Source organism: Lynx rufus, unplaced genomic scaffold, assembly GCF_022079265.1.
Source record: "Lynx rufus isolate CCGP_SWC_20201006 ecotype Redwood Valley unplaced genomic scaffold, mLynRuf1.p SCAF_10, whole genome shotgun sequence".
NCBI classification, from domain to species: Eukaryota; Metazoa; Chordata; class Mammalia; order Carnivora; family Felidae; genus Lynx; species Lynx rufus.
In genome coordinates this window covers 80,675,677-80,702,970 of record NW_025814824.1, presented here as the reverse complement: position 1 = coordinate 80,702,970, position 27,294 = coordinate 80,675,677, and the positions used below count along the sequence as shown (strand labels likewise).

At 45.0% G+C, this 27,294-nt stretch overlaps 1 protein-coding gene across 4 annotated transcripts in view; it reads left to right on the top strand.

Annotated features, from left to right (window-relative positions):
- Window positions 1-10,684, top strand: part of GGTA1 (glycoprotein alpha-galactosyltransferase 1 (inactive)) — a 57,113-nt gene extending 46,429 nt beyond the window's left edge. For all 4 annotated transcript variants that reach the window (XM_047068950.1, XM_047068942.1, XM_047068933.1 and 1 more), the window contains 2 exons: window positions 4,017-4,154; window positions 8,064-10,684. In XM_047068950.1, the coding sequence (XP_046924906.1) occupies window positions 4,017-4,154; window positions 8,064-8,757 (832 nt within the window). In that variant the 3' untranslated portion in view covers window positions 8,758-10,684. The remainder of the gene's footprint in view (window positions 1-4,016; window positions 4,155-8,063) is intronic.
- Window positions 10,685-27,294: the final 16,610 nt, after the last annotated feature.

The following is a 27,294-nucleotide window of genomic DNA, read 5'->3' as shown; positions in this document are numbered from 1 at the left end:
CTTCCATCGGCTCTTTGCCGGCTCATCCCCTGGCATGCCGATGCCTATCGAGAGTTCAGTAAAGAACACGCTGAACACATCTTTTTTTTTTTTTTAATTTTTTTTTTTCAACGTTTATTTATTTTTGGGACAGAGAGAGACAGAGCATGAACAGGGGAGGGGCAGAGAGAGAGGGAGACACAGAATCGGAAACAGGCTCCAGGCTCCGAGCCATCAGCCCAGAGCCCGACGCGGGGCTCGAACTCACGGACCGCGAGATCGTGACCTGGCTGAAGTCGGACGCTTAACCGACTGCGCCACCCAGGCGCCCCTGAACACATCTTTTTTGACCTGGTTCATGTTGATAGAAGTTTAACACTTTCTCTACCCGACGCTTGGGGCCCATCCTGTACCCGTTAATAAGTACGTAAGGTTCAAAAGCTAGCAGTGACCTCGGTAGGTGTGTGTTTTGGTGATAGAGGCCGTTTTATTCCGTGGAAGCCTTTGCCCTATAGTGGAGTCACACAGGCTGACGCGTTGGGTGTCGTGCGTGGAAGAAAGGCGTTTGGGCAGCTCGGAGTCTGTCCTGGCACCTTTCCTTCTTTCTAGAGCCCCATCTTTGTGACTTTGGACGCTTCTGGCACTTGATGGTAGCAAGGACTAGCTCTCACGCGTGGGTGGCCTGCCCTGTGTCACTTCGTTTGCGGGAGGCAGTGGGTGATGTTGCTGACTGAGCCTCCTTGAGACAGAGGCTCATCCCAGCTGATCTGGTGCTCAGCCTCGCTCCTCCCCTGCCCCCCCTGCCTGCGTTTTCAGGCTGTCATCTGGCTCCTTAGGGTCAATGACATGTGGGGACTGCCAGTGAGACTTAATAATTAACAGCTGGGCAATAGAACATTTTAATTTTGAAGTAAACATTAATTTTTAATATCGCTACCTTTTTTTTTTTCCCCCCGCTGGAAGGAATCTTCCCGGCCAAGCAAACCAAAGTGGGTACTGCTTTTCTGACTCAGTCTTTCTAGAAGATGTGGACTGAGCGGTGGGGCTGTTGCATAGCAGGCTGGCCACCGGTTGGGACTGTGCGATTCTCCAGGGGTCGGACGGGGCCTCCTTTCTCCCGTCATGCTCCGCAGCCAGTCTGGTGTGCATGACAGCGACTTAGGAGCCGTGCGGTGAGGCCTTGAGTGCCCTGGTCTGGCCCTTCTATAAATCAAATGGCTGAAGGTGCAGCTCCCTTCTGTTCGCCTCCCCCTGCTTTCTTTATTTGTAAAATGCGGGTGAGGATAGCATCCACTTTATAAGGTGAATGTGAGGGTTAAATGAGAGAGTGAAAGTCTGGTACCGAGCCCCCGTGCACCATGAATATTAAATAAGTACATCTGGTCAGCTGCTGCTTTCCTTCTCTCCCCTTCCTTTTTTTTTTTTTTTATTGAAAAGAAAATTTTTTTTAATGTTTATTTTTGAGAGAGAGAGAGAGACAGAGTGAGAAAAGCAGGGGAGGGGCGGAGAAAGAAGGAGACACAGAATCTGAAGTAGGCTCCAGGTTCTGAGCTGTCAGCACAGAGCCCGACACGGGGCTCGAACCCACAAACCGTGAGATCATGACCTGAGCCGAAGTCGGTCGCTTAACCGACTGAGCCACCCCGGCACCCTGTTTTTTGTTTTTTGTTTTTTAATAGTATTACCCGCTTACAACGTGTCCAGCTCATACACAGCTGTAAGACTTAGCTAGCGGGCTGGGTCAGAACTGCTCAAGTATCCTCAACGGGCTAAAACTAAGGACGACAATGAATGAGGCAGTGATACAGGGGAGAATTTAAGTTCAGAAACGTTGGTTATAGATATGTAAGTCATGCGTGCGTGTGTGTGTGTGTGTGTATGTGTGTGTGTGGTGTTTTGTGGTTTGAAATCCTGCCATTCAACAAAGCGGTGGGGGGGGGGGGGCGGTTATATGACTAAAAACATAACAAAACAGAAGCTCTCTCTTTCTCATTGCACACTGGTAAGAATGCCAGAGTCGCTAAGTTCAGTGAAACCTTAGCTTAAAGTTAAAACCATGACATACGTGGGTTTTACCCCCAGCTTCGTCAGCACGGGGAGTAAGTGTCCATAGAAGCCGCAGTGTAGGGTGATAGCTCAGAGCATGGACTCCAGAGTGGGACCACCTGGGTTCCAAAACCGGCTTTGCCCCTTACTAGCTGTGTGACTTTGGACAAGTTAATTAACCTCTCTGTGCCACTCATGGATAAAATGGGGATCAGCATAGCACCTCTGGAGGGTGACGCCCTTAGCACGACGGTGCCTGGTCTCACAGGAAGTGCTCAGCAGATCTTAGTTACCATCAGCGGCAGCCAGCTGTGTGACCTTGGACCAGCCTTGGTTTTCTTACCTGCACAATGGACATATGTGGCAGGACCGTTGCAAGCACTAAACGAGAAAGTGTAGGTGAAGGTGCTTTCATTTCACGACTGAAGGAAACCAAGAGCAGCTGTTCTCTGTGCAGCCAGCACACGTGGGGTGCGAGGGCCGAGCTGAGACTGCAGACAGATGGGGGAGGGCCGGGACAGCAGCCTCGGAGCGCCCCCCTCCCACCTCTGGGGGCGATTCAGCTGTGCAGGAGGAGGGAGGAGGCCGGAAGCGGGGCACGGGCTCCAGAAGGGAGGGATTATCATCTCAAGAATTAGAGCGAAGAGCTTGGTGACAGATGGACGGGAGGATGAGTTTCCCGAGGCTCTTTTCCACTCTGGGGCCGGGGCTGGGGCCAGATGGGGGTCGACCCAGCCTTGCCCAACCTCACTGTGGAAACCCCAGCTTTGCTGAGGCGATAGGAGCAGTTTTGTGCAAACCCTCCCCCCACTGATGTGCAGGACTGGGGCGGGCGGGGTGGGGGGAGTTCTCATCGCTCCATCGATTTGCTGACATCTCCCCGACAGCCTCGCCAGGGCCACATGCATGCTGCCAGCAGGGACCCAGCAGGGACCAGCAGGACTTTGCCCCAGTCACTGGCCATCTCCCCTCGGTGGATGAAGTATAAGCAAATGCCTAACGGGGACAGGCGGGACGGGCCGTTCGCACTGGGGATTGAGTCTCATGACTGTGTTGCAGTCTCTGCCTCCCAGCAGGGGAAATGCAGCCACTTCCTGAGCAAATGGGGGTCAGAGCTGAGTCTGTGTCACCCCCTCCCGCTGAGCCCCAGCGGCTACTCAGCCTTTCCGCGTGTCTACCCTCTGCAGTCGGTCAGTTTGCTGATGCTCTTGTGTTGCTTCCTGTGTTTTTTTATTGGCTTTGCCAAGTCCCTTGCAAGCATTCTGAGTGCAGAAAACATGCCTCTCCTTCCCCCCCCACCCCCACCCCGCTCTCCTACCAAAGAGGCAATGTGGTCTGAGCAGAGGGTCTGTGCTAGAGCCCCATGTTCTGGCCTTGGCCTTGGGGGCCCTCTGTTGAATCCCTTCTATTCGGGGTGACTCTGACTCCTTGTTTGTAAAACGAATGATAACACCGGAATCCCCTTCAATCTGGGGCCCTTTCTGGCCTATCACCAAGTTTTTACCCAGAAATCCCTTTCCGGCAAAAGGCAGATTAGACTAGATGGCTCTCTTTTGGCTCCAGTGTCACTCTGCCGTTCTCCCGAGTCAAGAATTAGGACCTCCTTAGGTGCAGGTGGCACCCACAGGGATAAATGACACCCAAAGATGCCACAGGCAGTTTAGAAAGGGGCCAGGAGATAGCAGAAGGGATCCAGAAGGAAGAAGAGGGCTAGGAAAGCAGCAAGAGGACAGAGGGAATGAGAGATACCGGTAAGATCCCCCCATAAGGGCCCCAAGACAGCCCTCAAAGGCACCTGAGAGCCTCCTGTCCCTCACTCAGAAGATGCTGCCCCTGCAAATGTCCCACCACCCAGCCAACTGCCTGGGGCTCAGTCCAGATCCAGGGACAATCTCAGCATATCATAGCTGACCCCAGTTTTTCCTTGGACAGCCTCTGCCCCACCTTAGGGAAGCTGTCCTGCCTCATGGGGCCCTATGTTTTGTCACCAGGAAACGTCCCGATGTTGTGACGGTGACCGAATGGAAGGCGCCGGTCGTGTGGGAAGGCACTTACAACAAAGCCATCTTAGAAAATTATTACGCCAGACAGAAAATTACCGTGGGTCTAACGGTCTTTGCTGTCGGAAGGTAAGTGTCCCTAATAAAGTCGACCTCCGTCTTTTCTTGTTTCATTGTCCGGATGTTTGTGAGGGGCCCCCTGGGCTTACGGAGCGCTTCCTGCCTTGTCTGAATTATTAAATAGGAGAATGTTAGAACAGGACCGTTTTAGTCTTGTTTCTGCCGAGGCCCCCAAAAGGCTGACAAAGCAAAACAATAGTAGGTGAGTCGACTCCTTCCCACCTCAAAGTGAGGGTCTCGGGTTGCAGGTAAAAATGTCTGCTACACCCGCCGAGCCTAGAGTCCGCAGTCCACCCACAACAACCTCCTTCCTGACCTCCATGGCTTCCTCTGGAAGTTCCAAAAATGGCAGCTGTGGGCCCAAACACGTGTCACTCTTTGCCCTACACTCTCCAGACCAGGACCGAGGACTGGAGGATTTACAGCAAGCTCTGGATCCAGACTGACCCAAGAGGGGTGGTTCTCCACGTTGGAACATGGCTGACCGCTCTTCCTTGGGTTCCTCGGGCCTTCCTTGGCTCCCAGAGATTCAGCCAGCCAGAACTTCCTCTTCTAGACGTTGGGGAGGTTCCTGATTCAGATTCCATTTCCTCGTTTAGAACCCCCCTTCCAAAGCTGCAATCATTCTTACTCGAAATTAGTAGCCGTAATATTAGTTTTAAAATGTAACCCGTTTTGCTCTCTTGGAGAGTTTCTGTGGGTTTGTTTCCCCCAAACAAAAGCAAGAGTTCGATTTGCCTCTTCCCCAACCCCCGCTGTGAGCCTTTCCTCCGGTTCCTCTCCTGAAAACCACACGGGAAGTTGATCCCTCGGCCTGTACAAAGAGTGTCAAAGGCCTCGGCTGATCTGAGCTTGGGCTCTGCCCACTGTAGGGCCTGAAGGAGAGCTCCGTGAAGCTCCTGAGACCTCCAACCCAGAGGCCAGAAGCCACTGCTGTTGCAATACTAATCAGGTACGGTGACCTGGTTAGTCACCTGGGCGGCATCTCTAATAGAGACAGCTGACTCTGGCGTTTTGACATTTTCCTCGGGAGACTCTGTACCGTTCTGAGTCAGGAGGCGATACTCAGCTCACCTAAGCCCGTGACACGAATGTCGTAGAGGGATTCGATGTGGGTGTTCCCAAAAAGCACAGAACACTCCACAATGGCTTCACCGTCCAGTTTGCGACTCTGCAGAACCAAGCCGTAAATCGCATATCCTGGAGAAAGCCCTATTTGTAAATCCCGTATCCTGGGGAAAGCCCTATGCTCTCGGCTGTGAGGCATGAGAGGTGCTTAGCAGCAATAAATCCTCACAAGAGTGGATCTGGACTTTTAGGAGGTGTGATGTTTGGTTTGTTTTCAAATAACAATGCAGGAAGCCAACAGCAGTGTTTTAATCCCTAAACAATGTTAAACCTCCAGGGGCTCCCTCCCTTGCCCCTGGATTGTCTCCGAAGCTTCAGAACACAATAGATTTTTCTTAAAGTTCCAGAGTGCCCAAGAATTTCCTGGCAACCGGCCACAGAGCCGTGTTAAACTCCCTGTTTGTACTGCTCAGATCTCTTCTTTCCATTTAAATGAATCAGTACCGTAAACTCTCGGGCTTCTAGAGGGCGGCATTAAAAGCACACTTTATTTTGGTAGTAAAGAAAGGAAATCCAGGCAGCAACCAAAAAGCAAAACAGAGTGCCGGTTATAATGGCTCACAAAACATCTTGATTGGCTGCTGGCATGATCAGCAAATTAAAGTCAGTCCACATTCACTGAGCTGGGCCTGAGTCTGGGGTCTGCATGAGTCGCATTAAGCTGTCTGACTACTACTGTGTAGCCTGGGTCGCGGGAGACACCAACACGATGTGTCTTGAATGAATACATACATAGCTAAAACATCGCCACCCACCCATTAGAATGGCCCAAATCCAAAACACTGACAATGCCAAATGCTGGCAAGGGTGTGGAGCGACAGAGACGCTCATTCATTACTGGTAGGAACGTAAAACGGTGCAACCATTTGGAAGATGGTTTGGCAGATTCTTACAAAACTCAACATTAACGGTACCACGCAGTCCAGCAAGGGCCCTCCTTGGTGTTCAGCCAAAGGAGTTGGAAACTTATGTCTACAAAACAACCCTATACACAGATGTTTACGGCAGCTTTATTCCTAATGGCCAAAACTTGCAGGCCACCAAGACGTCCTTCGGTAGGTGAGTGGATAAATAAACTGTAACATCTAGAATATTATCAGTGCTAAAAAGAAATAAGCTATCAAGCCAGGCAAAGATATGAAGGAACCTTGAATGCGTGTTACTTAGTGACAGAAACCAATCTAAAGGGGCTGTATACTGTATGGTTCCAACTCTGTGACATTCTGGAAAAGGCAACACTCTGGAGACAGTGAAAGATCAGTAGTTGCCGGGGGTGGATGAACAGGCAGCACACAGGATGTTTAGGGCAGTGAAAATACTCCATATAATACCATACACAGTGACGGATACATGGCACTGTACATTTGTCCAAATCCATGGAATGTACAACACCAAGAGTGGATCTTAGTGTAAACCAGGAGGTGATAAGGACATGTCAGTGTAGGCTCATGGATTGCAAGGCACGTATCACCCTGATGCTAGATATTGATAGTGGGGGGGAAGCCCTGGAGGGGGGGGCAGGGAAGGTACATGGGAACTTTCTGTGCTTTCAGCTCAGTGTTGCTGTGAACCTAAAAATGCTCCAAGAAATAAAATGTATTGTGAAAAACAAGGAAAAGATAGTTAAACCAAGCTTAAGTCAGGGGTTGTTTGCTCTGGTGTTTGGATGAGTCTTACGATGGTGGTGTCTTAACAGTGGATTGGCGTTTGGGGTGAGCAGTGGGAGGCTCACGGGGTGAATATGTAATATAGAGGGATATCCCCGTCCCATAACCCATTCTCTGGGTCCCAGAGGAGGATATAAGAATGGGGATGGTTAGGCTTAATACATCCCCAAAGGACCCAGATGTCACTCTTGCATCTGGTAGGGCAGGAGCAACGTTGGGTATAGTTTGAGGGAGAAGTTGTGTCCCCTGCTGTTGGGCAGAGGATACACAAATTTCCAGTTATGAGATGAGTAAGTTCGAGGGATCTGGTGTACATCCTGGTGATTATAGCTAATAAAACCGTATTATACACTTGAAAGTTGTTAAGAGAATAGACCTCCAATGTTCTCACCACAAAAAAGAGACGGTAGTTATGTGACACGATGGAGGTATCAGCTAAGGCTATAGTGGTAATCATTGCGTAATATGTAAGCATGTCAGATCAACACTTTGGACGCCCGACACTCCCACGTTGCTCTATGTCAATTCTATCTCAGTAAAGCTGGGGGAAAATAACTAGCACCCACTTTGCCTGCCCTCAGTCCGGCCCAACTGATAAACAAGACAAAAGGCTAAATAAGGTAGATGATAGTGAGCATCACCTTTATCACAGTTAAAGCTGGTGCTGGAGAAAGTGGCTTCTAGTTGCAGACCCTAGGTCTCCTGCTACTGAATCACGGGATCCGAAAGATTAGGTACCCAGGCTTCCAGATGTGGAGTAGGGCCTGTCTCACTGGGGCTCACTTTAAGGCCCCGAACTGTTCGGAGCACAGACTCTCCCCACCTGGCTGGTGGCCATTTCCAAGAGGCAGAGTGGTGGGGGCAGGGCTGCAGAGGCCCTGTCACTCTTCCAAAATCAGCAGGTAAGTCACTCCTCTTCCCCAAAGTGGAGTGAATGAATGGTGGAAGGCAGCCAGGAATGTTACACTATCAGATGTGGAAAACACATGTCTGGGAGAGGGGAAACTATGCCTCCCCTAAACTGCAAAACAAAACAAAACAAAACAAAAAGATGATTAGAACAGCACGCAGCCTCCTGCACAAATCCCAGTGGTTAAATTTGTCCCCTTCTCCTTTGTTTCAGATACATTGAGCATTACTTGGAGGAGTTCTTAATATCTGCTAATAGGTACTTCATGGTTGGCCACAAAGTCATATTTTACATCATGGTGGACGATGTCTCCAAGATGCCCTTGATAGAGCTGGGTCCTCTGCGTTCCTTCAAAGTGTTTGAGATCAAGCCTGAGAAGAGGTGGCAGGACATCAGCATGATGCGCATGAAGATCATCGGGGAGCACATTGTGGCCCACATCCAGCATGAGGTGGACTTCCTCTTCTGCATGGACGTGGACCAGGTCTTCCAAGATAGCTTTGGAGTGGAGACCCTGGGCCAGTCGGTGGCTCAGCTACAGGCCTGGTGGTACAAGGCAGATCCCGACGAGTTTACCTATGAGAGGCGGAAGGAATCTGCAGCATACATTCCGTTCGGTGAGGGAGATTTTTATTACCACGCTGCCATTTTTGGAGGAACGCCCACTCAGGTCCTAAACATCACCCAGGAGTGCTTCAAGGGAATTCTCCAGGACAAGAAAAATGACATAGAAGCCGAGTGGCATGATGAAAGCCACCTAAATAAGTATTTCCTTCTCAACAAACCCACTAAAATTTTATCCCCAGAATATTGTTGGGATTATCATATAGGCTTGCCTTCAGATATTAAGATTGTCAAGATATCTTGGCAGACGAAAGAGTATAATTTGGTTAGAAATAATATCTGATTTTAAATTGTGCCAGTAGGTTTCTGAATTTGAGAGAGTAGTATTCTGGCTACTTCCTCAGAAAAGTAACACTTAATTTTAACTTTTAAACAATACTAACAAAATGCCAACTTCTCTTCTTCCTGGTAACTTTGAACCTTGCATTATGGGAGGATGAAACCTACAGGAATCAGATGTAAATTCCCAGTGATTTCTGATCTCTTCTGGGTTTGGGGGAAATACTATCAACTGGACCAAACGCTCACCAAAAAATTGACACAGGCAAAGAAAAAGCCAGAAACACTCTACATGTGCCAGATAATGTACTGGAGAAAAGGGTGCTAAGGGAAGTGTTTGGCAGCAAGATACGATTGTGGGGGGAGGGGGTCATCCCCTTGACTTCAGTGCCTCTGCTGAGTCCCAAGCATCATCGAGTTGCTTGGCGACAGAAGAACTCTGAGTAAGGGCACGGTCCACCTTGGCAATCCTCACATGGTTTCACTGGCAGACTGCTTCAGGCCATTTGCCACCCATGTTCTTTTCCCATCGGGAAAATGTTGTTTGGCTCCCGTGCAGAATCTTCCTGGTGGAGATTCCCAAGGGAGATCATGGTGGCGCGTGTTTGGAGTCACGGGGAATCTGAATGAGCCAGTGGTTGCTCAGCATGGAGTGAAAACAGACTCAGAGTTGAGTTTGCCATGGAAAAGCAAAGAGAGTGGAAAAAGAGGAGGCTGATATCTGTGGGCCACCTGGGAGGGGCCCAGGGCACGGGGCTGGTCCTTAAACACAGCATGGATCTGGGCGCTGAGTGGGGGGCAGGGTGGGTAGTCTCTGGCTTCCTCAGACCCACGACGGCCAGCACTGCGGGGACTTGAGTGGAGGATGTTTCTTGTTTTGCCCAAGGCGCATTCAGTCCTCCAGACTCCGGTCTTCAGTTCCTTGGCCGGAGAAGTGGATGGTGTCAGAGAAGGCAACGGCCCGCAGTGGACTGAAGAGGCTTGCAAGGAGTTACATTTCCCAAACCCGGGCTTCATGACAATAAGTCATCAACATGCCCTGCTGCCACCTGCTCTAACCCTCAGGGTCCCCGCAGCCCTTCACGCCCCAACCTGGAGGGCCGACATCAAGGAGTTTGGAAAGCCCCCGGGTCAAGTAACTTTTCGTTTTCCCCTGCCCTGTCTGCACTACTGAAGTGTGACAACCAGATACGTTTAATAAAATGGCTAATTGATTTTATATCGAAAGCAGAGGGGATGGCGGTGAGAGACCCAGTCCTCATGAATGAACAGCTTAACATACAATTCCCTTCTCTAAGAGAAGCTATGGAATCCTACGCATTACTTCAAGTTGAGCAATTCGATGTACAGGAGTTAGGAGGCAGCATTTACATATGCAGGTGTATTTATAGTTTGCTCGTGTTCCAGTTTTGGTCATTTGTTTCCACTTTTAAGTGATTTATTCGAAGAGCCACCGCACTTGGTGTTCAGCACAATGGGCTTATTTGATACAGTGAAACCTACATTTTTTTTCTACCATGTCACTGTGCCTCCTACTCTTCAATCCGTGCCAGAAAATCTCACAACCCAGCAAAATGAAGCAAAACCAACAACGACAACAACAACAAAAATTCTGAAGAAATGGGCTTTGTAAAAGAAAACGGAGACTTCATGTCAGGACGCTGCCTCTCCAGAACTGACCTTTCCTGGGATCCATCCATTCTGGAGTAGAGACAGTTAAGCATTTAAATCCTAAACCAAAGAAATGATCTCTCTTAAAAGATTAGGGAAGAGGGTTGATGTTTACTTTTGAGGGAATCTGGATATTTTTTTTACTCATTTAAATTTAAATCCCCAAACAAACTCCAGATCTCATTGATAGTTATTCTTAAACATTAAAAAAAAAAATAAAATTCACAATTCACAATTGAATAAATTATTTTCTCAATAGATCCTCGTCTGGTCATGGATTGTGCATTTTCTCCCAAAGATGTTCAGGATCGTCAGTTGTAACATTTTAAATTCTTAGACTCCAAAAAGTCCTGATGTCCTCTTAAAAATGTGTTCACTATTGCAAAGATAGAACATGGTTGAGAGTCCCAAGCTTTCAAAACAATACGTGCTTATGGAGAACTTTCCAAAGTGGTGCATTGAAATAATTAACTGCCAGTGGAGGAACCAGAAAGAAAAAGGCTTGCCCCTCAACCCCAGGGTGGGGCGCCAGCACAGAGGGAGAAAACAATGTCCTAACTACATCTGGGGATTATTAGTCCTGACCTCTGGGGAATATATGTGGCCAAGGAGGCTCTGGAAAAAGGCTGGATCTCCAGCAAAGTCAGGGCGGGTGTATTTGTAATAAATGGAAAGATGAAAACCGACCAGACTGATGTAGTGTGGCACACTGGATATACAACAGGGCATCATTCCCTCATTGGAGAGAATTATTTTCATTTTATAGATAAGCAGAGTGATATTCAGCAAGGTTAGCCACCCAGCTAGCAAATGACTGAGCTGAAGCTCAAACCAGAGAAGCTGGCAAGGATAAATGTGTTAACATACACATACGAAGGGCTGCGTGTGTTTCATATCAAGGAAAATGCAACTTTATTTGTTTTTTAGTTTATTTATTTTGAGAGAGAGAGCACAAGTGGGGGAGGAACAGAGAGAGAAGGGGAGAGAGAGAGAATCCCAAGCAGGCTTCACGCTGTCAGCACCAGACCCCAACTCGGGGCTCGAACCTACGAACCATGAGACCATGACCTGAGCCGAAATCAATAGCAGCCTAACCGACTGAGCCACTCAGACGTCCCGGAAGATGCAACTTTATAGAAGTATCTTATAAAGGGGCATTTTTCCATAAGAATATTTTAAAAATTAGGTGTGTAAGGGGCACCCGGGTGGCTCAGTCGGTTAAGCATCCAACTTCTGCTCAGGTCATGATCTGGTGGTTCGTGGGTTCGAGCCCCGCGTCAGGCTCTGTGCTGGCAGCTCAGAGCCTGGAGCCTGCTTCGGATTCCGTGTCTCCCTCTCTCTCTGCCCCTCCCCCACTTGCTCTCTCTCTCTCCCTCTCTCTCAAAAATAAATAAACATTAAAAATTTTTTTTAAATAAAAACTGTGTCCCCAAGCCTGTTGTACTATTTCCCACTTTTTCTGCATGAAACCTCCCCAAATGCATTAAATTATTTAAAATGGATCATATAAAAAATAAATAAAAGACTGTGATCATTCTCTTTAAAAAATAAAACATTTTTCTTTTTAAATTTTATTTTGAGAGAGAGAGAGAGAGAACTAGCAGGGAAGGGGCAGTGAAGGAGAGAGAGAATTCCCAATAGACTCCGTACAGGCAGCGCAGAGCCCAAAGCAGGGCTCAAACTTACGAACTGTGAGATCAGGCCTGAGCTGAAATCAAGTTGGATGCTTAACCAACTGAGCCACCCAGGGGCCCCTGTGATAATTCTTATCTTTACTTTGTGCATGCAGGGCTGATGCAATCCCTGTGGACACACACTGAGCTGTTGTGCCAAGGCAGTGCCTTGGAGGGCATGATTGGGCAGAGGGGGCATGTGGAAGGGACAGCCATGCCTCCTCCTTCCACTCCTTCTCTAACCTGGGGGTCCCATGCAGCTGGAAGGGGACAGGTTTCTTCAAGCCCTGAAGGGCCTCACTTCTCTTATCCTTGGAATGACACCATCTTTGATGTCTCCCAGCCAAAGTCACCATGTGATTTACTGATAAGGGAATCATAGTTATGGCAACACTTACAGTTAACAAGTATTTATTAAGTGCACTATTTGTTAAATGTACCTTACATAAATGAATACGCATAAATGAACATAGGCGCAATAGCAAACCAACAGGGGTGAAGCCTCATAGAAAGTGAATGCATAACATGCGATGCATACTTTTTAAGGAGAGAAAGCAGAGTTAAGTGAGGATCCAGCTGTCAAAGCCTCAGATCTGTAAGGGCACAGACTAGGATTCAAACCCAGGACTGTCTAAAGCCTTTGCTCTTTCCACAGCTCCCATCTGCTTCCCTCACTCTCTCTTTCATGTATGTGCATGCAAACGTATGCACACACACACACACGTACACACACACACACACACATTTTAACCATCTTGTTTTTGAAACTGGAGGACACCAAAGGAATCACCACCAAAAGCTCTTAATTCCTTTATGAGGCATTCAAGAGAGAATTTAGTAGACCAAAAACTCTTAGAATGTAGGTCTAAAGCCATCATAGAGCCAAGCTGGAGAAGCAGACAAATGATACATGAGCAATACAGGGCCCAGGGAAGCATGGAGAAAGGGAGGAGGAGACTGCGTCAGAGGGGCTGACTCTGAACTGAGCTTTGAGAGAAGAGAAGGGGGTGACTGAGGAGTGGAGACGGAATGGGTTCCAGGGGGAAGAGCAGCAGATGTGAAGCACAGAGGACTACCAGGAGACCTTCTCGGAGACCCACACAAATGGTGCCGGGGCCTTGGTACTGGACGAAATCACCTGGCAGAGCCTGCGTGGAAAGTGGTAAAGAACATGTGAGCACTTTGGCTGGATGAGGACTCCACATCTGTGTAGCATCTGTGGCTCTCTTTCTCCCCTCCCAGCGATGCCTGGGCTCCTTTATGGAGTCTCCATGATTTCTATGGAGCAAAGGATCCAGACTAAGCCGATCAGCACTTCCCATGCCCTTGGTGGCAGTGGCTGATTCAGTGGTGGGCAGGTGACCGCAATTGGTCCAATGAAAGCAAATCTCAGGTTCTCTTGGGAAATGAGGACACACGTTGTATTGGGAGCTTGACCACAGGGAGGTCAGAGTTAGGATGAAATGGACAATAGGACACGAGAAACAGGGACGCTGAAGGAAATGCAGTCCTTGATGACAACCTGAGTCCCTGGCTCCAGCCTTACCTGAAGCCTGCACTGCTTGTGGGCTTTTCAAATGTGTGAGTCCCATTATTAAGTCAGATGGAAATGGGCTTTCTCTTGTAACTGAAGATATCCCCGTTGAACCCTTCTAGAATTGTTAGCTGCTTAAAGCAGGTCCATAGTTTGCCTTTGCATCAGTTCCAGCCCTTATTACATCACCTACCTCAGAGACATCACTTAATGCATAGCTACTAAATGAATGAATGAATGAATGAATCATCACACCCACTCCCATCATGCCTAATAAGAAATGATTGTTTTTAATTTAAAAATTTTAAATTTTGATTGTAGACTCTATGTCCTACCACAAAGCAGATGCTTTCACATCTGGCACCTGGAACTTTCCATCCTGTATGTCGTACACAGTATGGGGACCTGTGCTTCGGGCTCTAACCTGGGGCCATAACCTGCTAGGTTCAGTGCTGCTTAAGTTCAGTGCTGCTGGGTTAAATTGGGTTCATCAATGCGGAGCAGTGGTTCTCAACCAAGATGATTTTATTTTATTTTATTTTATTTTATTTTATTTTATTTTATTTTTTAATGTCTATTTATTTTGGAGAGACAGAGTACAAGCAGGGGAGAGGCAGAGAGAGAAGCTAGACACAGAATTGGAAGCAGGCTCCAGGCTTTGAGCTATCAACACAGAGCCCAACATGGGGCCTGAACTCACGAACAGCGAGATCATGACCTGAGCCAAAGTCAGATGCTTAACCTACCGAGTCACTCAGGCACCGCTCAGCCAGAAACCAGGATCATTTTACAGGACCACCATCCCCCCTGCCCTGACCCCAGGGATGTTTGGCAATGTCCAAGATATCGTTGGTTAACTTGGGGGCTGGGGATGCAATTCATATTTAGTGGGTAGAGGCCAGGGATGTTGCTAAACCTCCTACAATGCACAGGACAGCCCCCCGCCCCCTGCACACACACCCAATAATTATCTGGTTCAAAATGTCAATAGTGACAAAGTTGAGAAACCATGGTGTAAAATTTCCTTTGGACTTCATTAACTAAGAAACACTGGGGAGTCAATATGCACAATACCTAATGGCCTATACCCTAGGAATAGTCCCTGATGGGTGTCAAGAGCCTCGAACTCACCTCTTCTTACTCCTGTAACATTCCACAGCTAAGACAGAAGTAGTTTTGTATACTGGACACTGGAGGGCAGGAATTTCCAAAGTTAACACTTAGCCTAAGCCACTGTAGCCATTAAAAACATTCTAGGGCGCCTGGCTGGCTCAGTCAGTTGAGCTTCCAAATCCAAATCTTGGCTCAGGTCATGATCCCAGGGTTATGGGATCAAGCCCCGTATGGAGCCCCACATCTAGCCCTGCAGTGGGCTCCGTGGAGCCTGTTTGGGATTCTCTTTCTCCCTCTTTCTCTGTCCCTTCTCTGCTCACGTTCTCTTTCAAAATAAATAAATAAACTTTCAAAAAAAAAAACCCACATTCCTCTCTAGATATGGTGAAGACTGCACAATTGTAGAAAAAGATATGAATAAATGAAAATAGCTAAAAACATCTAAAGAATGTGCCTGTGAAAAACCAGCCAAAATCAGAAGATACTTTGAGTGAATTGACTAACTGTTCAGAATGAAACGTGGTTATGCTAGCTAGGTATTTTAGGGAAAAGTATTTTTATTGCAAGGAACAGACATCCCCCTGAGCTGTCTAAATCTGAAAGGGAGATTTGGGGGAGGTTATTTTTTGGTAGGGAAAGTTCCACTGAATACAAGAAAGAGTTGGCCACCGTAGCATACCTCCTTGCCCCCCAACTCCCTGTGTGGTGACCTCACCGTGGGAGCTTGATATGGGCCCCAGTGGGCGTGTTTACACCATGGGGGTCAACAAACATTGCAGGCTTCTTGTTTCCTTTGCTTCCTCTTCCATTTTTCTTTTTTAGGAGTTGGTTGTATAAAAATTTCCCGGCCCATCACTATACCCGGGCCATGAGCAAGAGCCAGGGAAGTTCGAAGAGCTTCAACAGCTAAAACTTGTGAACTTTCCCTAGGGGTCTGTCAGCATAGCTTGGCCCCCCACTATTTCCAGACTCAGGGTTTCTTCCTTCAAAACTTTAAATTCCTGGAGCACCTGGGTGGCTCAGTCGGTTGAGCGTCCGACTTCAGCTTGGGTCATGATCACGAGGTTCGTGGGTTCGATCCCTGCATGGGGCTCACTGCTGTCAGTGCAGAGCCTGTTTTGGATCCTCTGTCCCCCCCTTTCTTTGCCCCTCCCCCCACTGGTGCTTTCTCTCTCAAAAATAAATAAAACATTTAAAAAAACCCAACCTTTAAATTCCTGGAAAAGAAAATCCAAACAGCACAGCATCGACCCTGCTCCCAGCGGCTGTGGATCACACCGCAGGGCAGTTCGAAGGACATATTGTTGTGAGCTGGCTGGTGCCTCTCCGAGTGTCTCCCACATTCCACTTACAGCTGTCTAGCTGTCAATCACTTCTAAAATAGGCATCTAAAATACCTAAAACATTCCCTGCTACCGTGATCCAAAAATGTTATGTACCACCTGAGCACAGTCCCCTCTCCTAATACCAGACCACAGAATCCACAGATAACATCAGAAGGCCGGGCTTCTCAGAGTCTACGGACCCCAGGTCATAACTATTTCCCCCCTTTGGTTCCCTAGAGAACCCATCGGACTATCAGCAATCTGTAAAATAAGGGGTAAACATAGCTCACACCCACACACACTAGAGTCAGTGGTGAATCACAATGAAGGAAAAAGGAAAAATTATAGCAACACCGTTTAAAAGAAGAACATGATGGTTATATGCTCCAGAGGCATTTCCTCACCTTGGAATTCAATGGGCCTCTGCTCTAAGTTTTCCATCAAGGGTTCACAGTCTTCATCCATCATCCCATTCTACAGATTCTTTGAACTATGTAAGATAGGATTGGCCCTAAGAGTTCAGTAGCAGGGCAACTGGCCCGCAAGCTGGACCAGCTGGAGAACTTTCTCTTGTCCCGGATCTCACTGAAGGTTACTGCTTTTATATTATCAGGCAAATGCAAGGCAGCTGGATATCCTCATGCACAGGGCACCTGATTTCAAAATCCAAAATAGCCCATAGGAGTTATGCCACTCTCGTGGCTGTAGGGAGTATAAAGCCCTGGTTCTCAAACCTGGCTGCATCCTGGAATTACCTGGAGAACTAATATTGATGCCTGGTTCCAACCCCCAAAATTCTGATTCAATTGGATGGGTGTTAGGACTTCTAAAAACTTCCCAGGTAAAGATGATTCTGAGAACATGGTGGAATAGGAAACACCAGGAATCTGTCTCCCACCTAGACAATAATTGCACTGGCAGAATGTGTCTGACGTAACCATTTTGGAACTCTGGAGTCTATTGAAAGCTTGCAACTTCCAAGGGAGGGCTTGGATGGTAGATTAAGATTAATTTTGGTCAATTTCAGCTCTTAGCACAGTAGCGGCCACCTATTCTCCACCCCCAGCCATGTGGCAGGCAGTTGTGCACATGTTCCTGGCAGCTTATGGGAGCCAGAATGGGCTCTGATCACTAATTGCTGCTTAGGATCACAGAGGTGCAGACAAAGAGGCGGGCATCTATTGTTGCCTCTTCCGCATTGTTGCCAGCCCCACCCCCTTCAGCTGAAGTGACAGCCAGGGGATTTAAAGGGCCAGCACTCCTTTTCGCTCTTCTCATTTTTCCCTTTTCCTCTTTGGGGAGCCAGATACTAAAGACTAGGAGACTCGATAAAGACTACATATACAGGAAAATTAGTAAGTGACCATGCATACCCAAGGAAATACTCAGAAAAGACCTAGAAGATGTTAAATTTACAACTTATCCTGATCCTTGGCACAGAGACAGCCTATAATTAAAAAGAAAAAAAAAAGCAAAAACAATAAGTGAAAACAATAACAAAAAACAGCTAACACTGGGGAAAGAGGAAAATCTAATTTCCAGAGGTATCATAGTATTAGATTTAAATGTCAGTTTTCAAGAAAAAAATCACAAGGCATACAAGGAAAAAGAAAAGTACGGCTCATTCAAAGGAAAAAAATAAACAGAAATTGTTCCTGAAAAAGGCCTGATGGCCAATATAGTAGACAAAGACAACTGTCAAAGATGATCAGAGAATAAAAAGAAGATGTGGGAGAAGTCAAGAAAATGATGTATGAACAAAATGGAAGTAAAATAAAGAGAGAGAAAGCCTAAAGAGCAACCAAAAAGAAATCCTAGAGCTGAAAATGACAATAACTAAAATGAAATATTCACCAGAGGGATTTAAAGGCAGATTTAAGCAGGCAAAAGGAAGAATCAGTGAGCTTGAAGACAGGACAATAAATATCAAGTTTGAGGAATGGAAAGTAAAAAGATTGAAGAAAAGTGAACAGAGCCTAAGAAACATGGGACATCATTGAGCAGAGCAACATATGCATTGGGGGCATCCCAGAAGAAGAGAAAGAGAGAATATGTCAAGAAATAATGCATGAAAACATCCCAAGTTTGATGAAAGAGATGAATATAAACATCCACGAAGCTCAATCAACTACAAGTAAGACGAACCGAAAAAGACCCTACACTGAGACACATTATAATCAAACTTTTGAAAAATAAGATAAAGATAAAGAGAATCTTGAAAACAGCAAGAGAGAAATGACTCATCACATACAAGCGATCTTCAATAAGATTACTGGCAGATTTCTCATTAGAAACTGAAAGTCAGAAGAGAGTCTTGCAGGGTGAAATGAAAGGACATTAGATAGTAACTCAAAGCTATATGGAAAAGTAAAGATATGCATCAAAGTAAACACACAGGCAGGGCACCTGGTTGGCTCAGCTGGTTGCATCTGACTCCGGCTCAGGTCATGATCTCTCAGTTTGTGAGTTTGAGCCCCGCATCAGGCTCTCCACTGTCGGTGCCGAGCCCTCTTCAGTTCTTCTGTCCCCCCTCTCTCTCTGCCCCTCCCCTGCTAGTGCTCCCTCTTCTCTCTCAAAAATAAATAAACATTAAAAATATATACATTAAAAAAAATAAAAAATAGGGTTGCCTGGGTGGCTCAGTAAGTTAAGCATCTGACTTCAGCTCAGGTCATGATCTCATGCTTTGTGGGTTTGAGTCCTACATCACCTCTGCACTGACAGTGTGGAGCCTACTTGGGATTCTCTCTCTCGCCCTCTCTCTCTTGCCCCTCTCCTTCCCCCCCTTTCTCTCTCTCTCTCTCTCTCCCTCTTTCTCAAAATAAATAATAAATAAACTTAAAAAAAATAAAAAAATAAACAAAATAAAATACATGGGCAATTATAAAAGCCAGTATTGTAATGACAGTGTATAACTCTAGTTTCTGTTTCCTATGTTACTTTAGAGACTAATAGAGTCTTAAAAATTACTAGTCTAAAGGCTAGTATTATTATAACTTTGGTTTGTAACTCCAAATTTTGTTTGCTGCAAAATTTAAGAGGCTAATGGATTTCAAAGAGTTATTTGTTTATGGTTTTTGGAGACACCATGTATAAAGATGTAATTTTGTGACATCAACAATCAAGAGAGGTGGGGACAGGGGTGTGCAGGAACAGTTTCGGTATGTTATTGAAGTTAAGGTGGTATAAATTCTAACTTGAGTGTTATAACTTCAGGAATTGAAATGTAATCCCCATAATAACCATGAAGAAAATAGCCACAGAACACACACAAAAGGAAATGCAAAAAGAATTTAAACACTTCACCACAAAAAATAAACTAAACATGAAAGAAGACAGTAATGCAGAAAATAAGGAACAAAAAAAAGGCACAAGGCATATAGAAAACAAATAGCTAAATGATAGAAGTAAGTCCCTCCTTACAGTACTTACATGAAGGTTAAACCTTCATTCTGATGAAGTGGCAAGGACGCCCAAGGTCATGTGAAAACACCTACCTAAGTGACTAAATAAATGTTTCTTTTTCTGTTGCCTTAAAAAAAATGCTTGTGTTGTATCCCTGTTTATACCTTCTTAATAGTAAGCCATCTCAAACACCTCCTGAAAGTGGATGGGCTTTAAAACAGGTTTTGAACATTCTTATGCCGGCTCATGCCTCGCCATCCTATTTGCTGAACCACCAGACACTGCTCCCCTTCTTTTTCCCTCCTCCAGAAGGCCCTCCTCTTGGAGAGACTATCGTAATGAGAGAGTGTGGAAATTTCTGCATGTGGATGGCTAAGGTGGCTTCTGATTGCAGTGTAAATGTAAATGGATTTTCACTTCCTCTCTTTTTCACAGATGGTTAACATTGATCTGTCTTTCCTTTCACTGACCTTTTCTTCTACTGTATACAATCCATTTGTAAACCCATCCACTGACATCCTCATTTCAAATATGGTACTTTTAAAGTTCTAGAATGTCCATTTTTCTTAGATTTCTTTAAAATGTTGATTAATTTTTGAGAGAGGGAGTGTGAGCAGGGGAGGGGCAGAGAGAGAGGGGGAACACAGGATTCCATGCGGGTTCTGCGCTGACAGCAGGGAGCCTGACATGGGGCTTGATCCCACAAACCATGAGATCATGACCTGAGCCGAAATCAAGAGTCAGACATTTAACTGACTGAGCCATCCAAGTGTCCCTAGAATGTCTGTTTTTAAATAGCTTCCATTTCTTTGCTGAGAAATTCCTGTATGTTCATTTGTTTTAGGCAAGTTTTCCAATAAATCCTCAAAAATTTTTATAATTGTTGCTTTAAGGTCTGTGTTTACCATTTCTTTTTTTTTTTTTTTTTAACGTTTATCTTTGAGACAGAGAGAGACAGAGCATGAATAGGGGAGGGGCAGAGAGAGAGGGAGACACAGAATCGGAAACAGGCTCCAGGCTCTGAGCTGTCAGCACAGAGCCCGACGCGGGGCTCGAACTCACGGACTGTGAGATCATGACCTGAGCCGAAGTCGGAGGCTCAACCGACTGAGCCACCCAGGAGCCCCTGTGTTTACCATTTCTAACACCTGAGTTATATTGGGATCTCTTTCTCTTCACTATGGGTCACATATTTCTGTTTCTTTGCATGTCTATCAACTTTTCCGAAATGTATGCCTGACATTATAGATGACACGTAGAGACTCGGGATTCTCTCATTTTCCTCTGAAGAGTGTTGATTCTTGTGTGGACAGATAGTTACCTGGGCTGGACTCAAATTCCAAACTCCATTTATCCTGCAGGGGGCGTAAGTGGAAATTGCTCAATTTCCAACGTTGCTATTTCCTGGGGAAACTGTAGTTTTTCCTCTTCATGGACAGTTTAGTTGTCATCCAGGATTTAAGTCAGAGTTTCTATGCAGATTTTGGGGTTCTCCATTCTGTGTTCCTCTTTCTGGGATTTTCTTTATTACTTTTCAGCCTCCTTGACATCTACCAGTTTCATCCTGACTCAAGTCTTTCTCTGAGTTCTAGCTACCCACTTCCGTGTAAATTGGGAGATAACCTCAAAATGAAAAGTTGTATAAATGTAAACTTTACCCAATACATTTCCCTTCTTTCAAGGAGCAGCCTGGTTTCGGTCCATCTCTTTTGCCTTCAAATAGTTTTATTTAATTTTTATTTTATTTTCCCTTCTAGAATTCATGACTGTCATCTCTGGGGGCATTGGACTGTATAATTTACTTTCCTATGAGTCAAAACATTCTAATTCTGTATTAATTTAATTTTGTTATCATCCTTCACCACCCTCCTTTTTTTCTAGGATTAATGGAGATCAACAGAAAACTGCTAACATTAGGGGCACCTGGGTGGCTCAGTCTGTTAAGCTGCTGACTCTTGATTTTGGTACAGGTCATGATCTCATGGTTCATGGGTTTAAGCCCCTCATTAGGCTCTGTGTTGTCAGCACAGCTTAGGATTCTCTCTCCCCTACCCTCCTCTCTGCCCTTCCCCTGCTCACACTCTCTCTCCCTCTCTAAATAAAAAAAACAATAAACAAACAAACAAACAAACCTTCTAACATTAATACGGATTTTATTTCCTGAATGAATCATGTATTGGTGTGTATCATTTAGGTTACTATAAACCATTTGTGAGTAGTAATGGATCATTATTAATTTATTAACGGTGTCTTTTGACAAGCAAAAGTCTTCTAATTATAATGAGGTAATAACTTATCATTTTTTTAGTTATTGTCTTCTGTCACCTCCTAAGAGACCTTTATCTATCCCCAAGTTAGAAAGATATCCTCCTGGGGCGCCTGGGTGGCGCAGTCGGACGCGGTCCGCGAGTTCGAGCCCTGCGTCGGGCTCTGGGCTGATGGCTCAGAGCCTGGAGCCTGTTTCCGATTCTGTGTCTCCCTCTCTCTCTGCCCCTCCCCCATTCATGCTCTGTCTCTCTCTGTCCCAAAAATAAATTAACGTTGAAAAAAAAAAAATTAAAAAAAAAAAAAAAAAGAAAGATATCCTCCTATGTTTTTCTCTAAAAGCTTGTGGCTTTAGCTTGTACGGTTCGATCTATAATTTGTTTTGAATTAACTTTTTGGTATGTATAAGATACACACAACATACATGAGTTGCAAAACCGTGAGTGAAAAAAACCAAATGCAGAGTACCTGTCATACAACACTATTTATATGACCTTCCATAGCAGGAATAACTCAGCTGTAGTCATAGAAATCAGAACACTGATTTCCTGGGCGGGGGGACGGTACTGACTCAAAGGGGCACAAGAAAAAAATACTGGGGTCATGGAGACGTTCTGTGTCTTAATTAATAGTTTTTACATATACATGTACATGTGTAAAAAAACACAATAAACTGTACACTTAAATTGCATGTGTTTTACGTTATGTAAGTTGTACTTCAATTAAAAAGGTAGTAGAAGGCTTAAAAAACCTCAAGTAAAGAAAAGAACTTCAATGGTCCTACGTTTGTTTGTTTCCTAAATGGGAGAAAAATCTAGTCCCTTGGTAATGTCAAAGAGAAGCTACTGGCTTATGAATTGTTATGATTGTAAGTATCTAATTCTTTCATCATCAAAAGAGAATGTGATGACATCATCATTCCAGAAGACTGAAATAATAAGCAGGCAAACTGGGGAGTGCCGAAGAACCACTACCAGGGTATCTGATTCATGATTTTCAAAGGTCTCAGAAGGTCCTGCTTGAAAACTGTCTGCCCACTTGAGATTTTCCACATGTCTTCCCAAACCACCATGCCATAAGTGTTGAGTCTCCAAGGAAGAAACCGTGTAAAAGTCCTATATGATCTTAGGGAAACAAAAGGTAAGAGTTTGTCCTTCATTTCAACCGAATCGAGACACATGCAACTCCTTCTCTGCACACAATTTCATATTGCATAGACGAAATATCACAAAGGAGCTTTACAAACTTGATGGCTAAAATATCAAGTCAATGTACAAATAATCTAAACTTTATAGTTTAGCCTCTAGCCCATGCTTGGAATCAATTTTATGTTCAAATACTTTTGAGAAGGAGCATCTATTTTATGCTGTTATCAGTCCTATCATCTGTCTTGGGATGATGAACTTCATAATACTATTTCACTAAAGATAGTTCCTTCATAACTACATACCTCTTTGAAGTCCAAGTATTTTCTCAATTTTCTCTTTTCTCTGACACCACGCTCTGTGAGTTAGGCTGGGAAGTGGCATTTGTATTTTTCTCTTCTGCAGGAAAAGCCTTGTGTACTCTAGAAAAGACAAATGAAGTTTATAACATCTCTTGCATCAAGGCCAGCTTAGACAAGCTAATGTCCTGGCTTCGGGCAGCTGGCTCCCATAAAAAGTGTCTCCGCAGGCTTAACTCTATTTTCACATAGAGAGACATCCAAGGACCAGAGGTGCCTTAATTCCTAGCCAATATATATTAAATCAGCTAGTTAAAGTCATGGAGAGTCACAATTCAACACAGCTTACTCTGTATTCATTGTACTATATTTAATCTATTTTTATCTGTTTCTTTTTCCTCTTAGTAAAGGATGAAATACAGAAGAAAAACAAGTCAACTGCTGTTACTTTTATTGTTTTTATGGGCTTTGTACAGACAGTATCATGTCAGGTAATTTTTAAAAAGTAATGTATATTTTATTCTGGGGTTTGATAAAGATCTAGTATGTCAGAAAGGTGATAGGTTCACCCTCTGAATAAAATCAGCCTCCAAATATACCCCCATATATATATATACCAATCCAATATACCCCAAAATATCCAAATGGCATTCAAATATATCAGCATAAACAAAACCCTCAGCATAAAAGTTCTTAGTTTCTAATGGGATCAGGGCTGACCACAATGTTTGTAGGCCCGTTTGTGTGAGAACAAGGAATGTTAAGCTACCAACACAGTAACCATGTAATTAAGGCAGTTAGTAAGTGTTGGAGAAAGTGCCATTTTTAAATAGTCGGCATCTTTTTAAAGAGACATCCCTAACATTGGTGGCTTCTGGCACTAGGTATGGTATTTGCAGTCCACATACGTACACAAGTAGAAAGATTTCATTGGCCATCAGCAAGTTCCATCGTTTCGAGTATTAAGTTTTTCTTTCATTTGTAACTCAAAGAATTAGGTTTTCTTTTTTAAGATCTAGTGTGTGAAGTCCTTAACTGTGGTGATTTTTTTTATCATGCTCATTACTGTATGTCTGCAACCAATAATGTCCTTGGCACATGGTACATGTCTTAGTCCGTTCGAGCTGCTATAACAGAATACCATGGACAGGATGGCTTATGAACGCCAGAAATTTATTTCTCACAGTTCTGGAGGCTGAGAGGTCCAAGATCAAGGCGCTGGCAGACTTGGTGTCCTGGTTCATGGACAGCCACCTTCTTGCTGTGTCCTCACATGGTTGAAGGGACAAGGGAGTTCTCTGGTATCACTTTTGTAAGGCCACTAATCCCACTCATGAGGGCTCCAACCTCATAACCCAATCATGTCCTAAAGGCCCCACTTCCTAATGCCATCATGTTGGGGGTTAGGATGTCAACCTTCAAATTTGAGGGGGACACAAATATTTTGTCCATATTATGTGTTCATTGAATATTTGGTAATGTTAGGGAATAAGATGAATGGATTGCTGGAGTATAACTCTAGTCATCTTAAATATGGAAACATCTTATGTAAGTTTAAAAGTAATGTAATGTTTTTTGTTTATCCTAAGCACAAAGAAACTACAGAAGATATATCGGTGCTGGTAAGTCCTATTTACAAATATGCTATGACCCCTTCTTTGAGGACGAAACCCGTTGGGGGCAGTGGAGTACCTGCAAGTCCTTGGTTCCTCCAGGCAACAGTTAACCAAAGCAATTTTACTGACGTATGTTGGAGATGCTCCTTTAGGGTCAGAGTACTAGGAGTCAAAGTAGAGCAGACTGGCGGGGTGCCATCTGTAATGGAGGAGTTAGAACTAGTTAGAGGAAACGTGTTACAGGAAACAGAACCCAGCTTCCAGGAATCTCGGGTCTTTTAAAGCTCTGGGAAATCACACAGGAGAAAAGTTTCAGCCAAAAGACTCTTGGGAGATTGTATTAACCACAAGCCCCCTACAAAATCACACTATCAGAATGTACGCGGAGAGGAAAACTTCCCCAAAGATTGTGTAAGACCCAAATTCCTAATGAAGTGCAAGAAGCTTCCTTTCTGATGCTTGTTGTGTCCAAGGGCCTTGTCTCAGTTGGTTCTATGTGGTCCAACACCCCCGCTAAGACCATGACTCTACATGCAGGTGAGCTGCTCTGTGCATGAAAATAATGTAGTAAGATGGTTTTCATGGGAGAGTATGTTTCCCCCAGACGGAGCCGTGGCTCACAGTCAACCACCTGAAAACAGCAGGAAAACCTGTAGACAAAGGTGGGAACGTGCAAGGAAGGTCTGCTGCAGCAGAGGCTGGGAGAAAAAATGAATTAAAGTGTTTTCTGATAAAATGTACACAATGCAACACAATCTGACAATCATTCCATCATTAATATTAGGTCTTCTTCGCATCATGATTCTAAAGCCTTAACACACCGATACTCAGTAACCAAAGGCCTCGCTGTCGATAAGGCGGGTGCCTGCGTAGAAGGCCACGTCTCAGTCACACCCTGGACGCCGCAGTGCTCCTATCTGTGTACACAGGCACAAAGATGGACTTGTGACGTATGACTCAGATCCACAGCTGCCCCTCGTTAACTCAGCCCAGGATCAACTCTCCAAAGATGTGTTAGCCGGGGTGCCATTAGAGTGTATAGCAAGGAGGAAGTAAGGACCCCGGCCCAACTTCTGGTCTTTCCACCTGCTGTGTGACTATGGACAAGAGAATAATAGGTCCACGTGCCTCAGTTTCCTTGTCTAGCAAATTGAGGATGATAATAATAGCAGTACCTATCTCACAGGGGTGGATTAAATTAGATAACACTCGGGAAAGTATTCCATAAGTATTAGCTATTAATGAAGGGAATCTAACCTCCTCTAGCTGGCTAGGGAATACTTCCCGTAGGTGAGGATATTTAAAATAAGACCTAAAGGCTGTGTGAGAATTAGCTGGTTGAAGCGTGGAGTGTTTTAAGGAAACTTAAAAAGGCCAGTGAGTCTGGAACATTCTAATTGTGGGGCCCCATAGGAGATGTGGCTAGAACAAGGTGAAGGGTCAGATTATGCAGAATGTTATGGCCATAGAAGGAGTGTGAACATGATCCTTAGGCCAATGGGAAGCCACTGAACACTGTTAAACAGAATAATAACATGGGAGCAACTGAAGCTTCAGGAACATGATAGAGGAAGCAGAGTGGACATATGGAGAATGGGTTGCAAAGGGCCAGGACAAGGACAGGCAGAGAGGGTATCACAGTGTTAATTTGGGGGGATCGAATATGGAGGGTCATTATACTATTCTCTTTCAGTTTGCACACCTTTAACATTTTTCATACTGCAAAGTCTTGATTAAAGTGCACAGACGATGAGACCAATTAGAAGGCTACTGCAATAGCCCGAATAAGAGATGGTGGTGACTTGGAGTCATGCGGTGGCAGAGAATGAAGATAGGGAATGGATTTGAGAGATGTTTTGGAGATAAAACCAGCGGGGTTTAAAGATGGATTTGGGGCTGGGATTTAGGGAATGCTCTGAGTGTAGAATGATTCTCACACTTCTGCCTTGCTAATCCAAGTGGAGCCAGTGAGATAAAGCAACATTTGAAGGGTTCCTACTGTGGGGAAGACATGATGACTTTCACATTAAGCATCTTCTTCTCGTGGTATCTGTGCGAAATTCAAGCAGGAGACTTCAGAATGCAGTTGGATGTCTGAGCCTTAAATTCCCGGGAGAAGTCTAGTTGCACATACAAATTTGAAGCCATAGGAAAATGCCTGCAAGAATGTCAATCGATCAGATAGAAAGCCTAGGAAAAACCTTTCTGAGAATGACTCTCAAATCAGGGCTTCTGAGCAGACAGGATATTTAAGGCTAACCTTAGACAGATAGTAGGGATCTATTTCCAATGCAATAGAGGGGGGGAAAATCAGTACTCTAGATGAACTTGGAGGCGAGGTGGCTGAAAATTGAAGGAGGTTTCATGTGATGACTGCTATTTATCGGTGAGAAGAAGGAGAATGAGCACTGTAGAAACACATAAAGATTTCTGGGCAGCACAGAGCCTCAGTCAAGGTTAGAAATCATGATTTTCCATGCCACTACCTTCAAAGT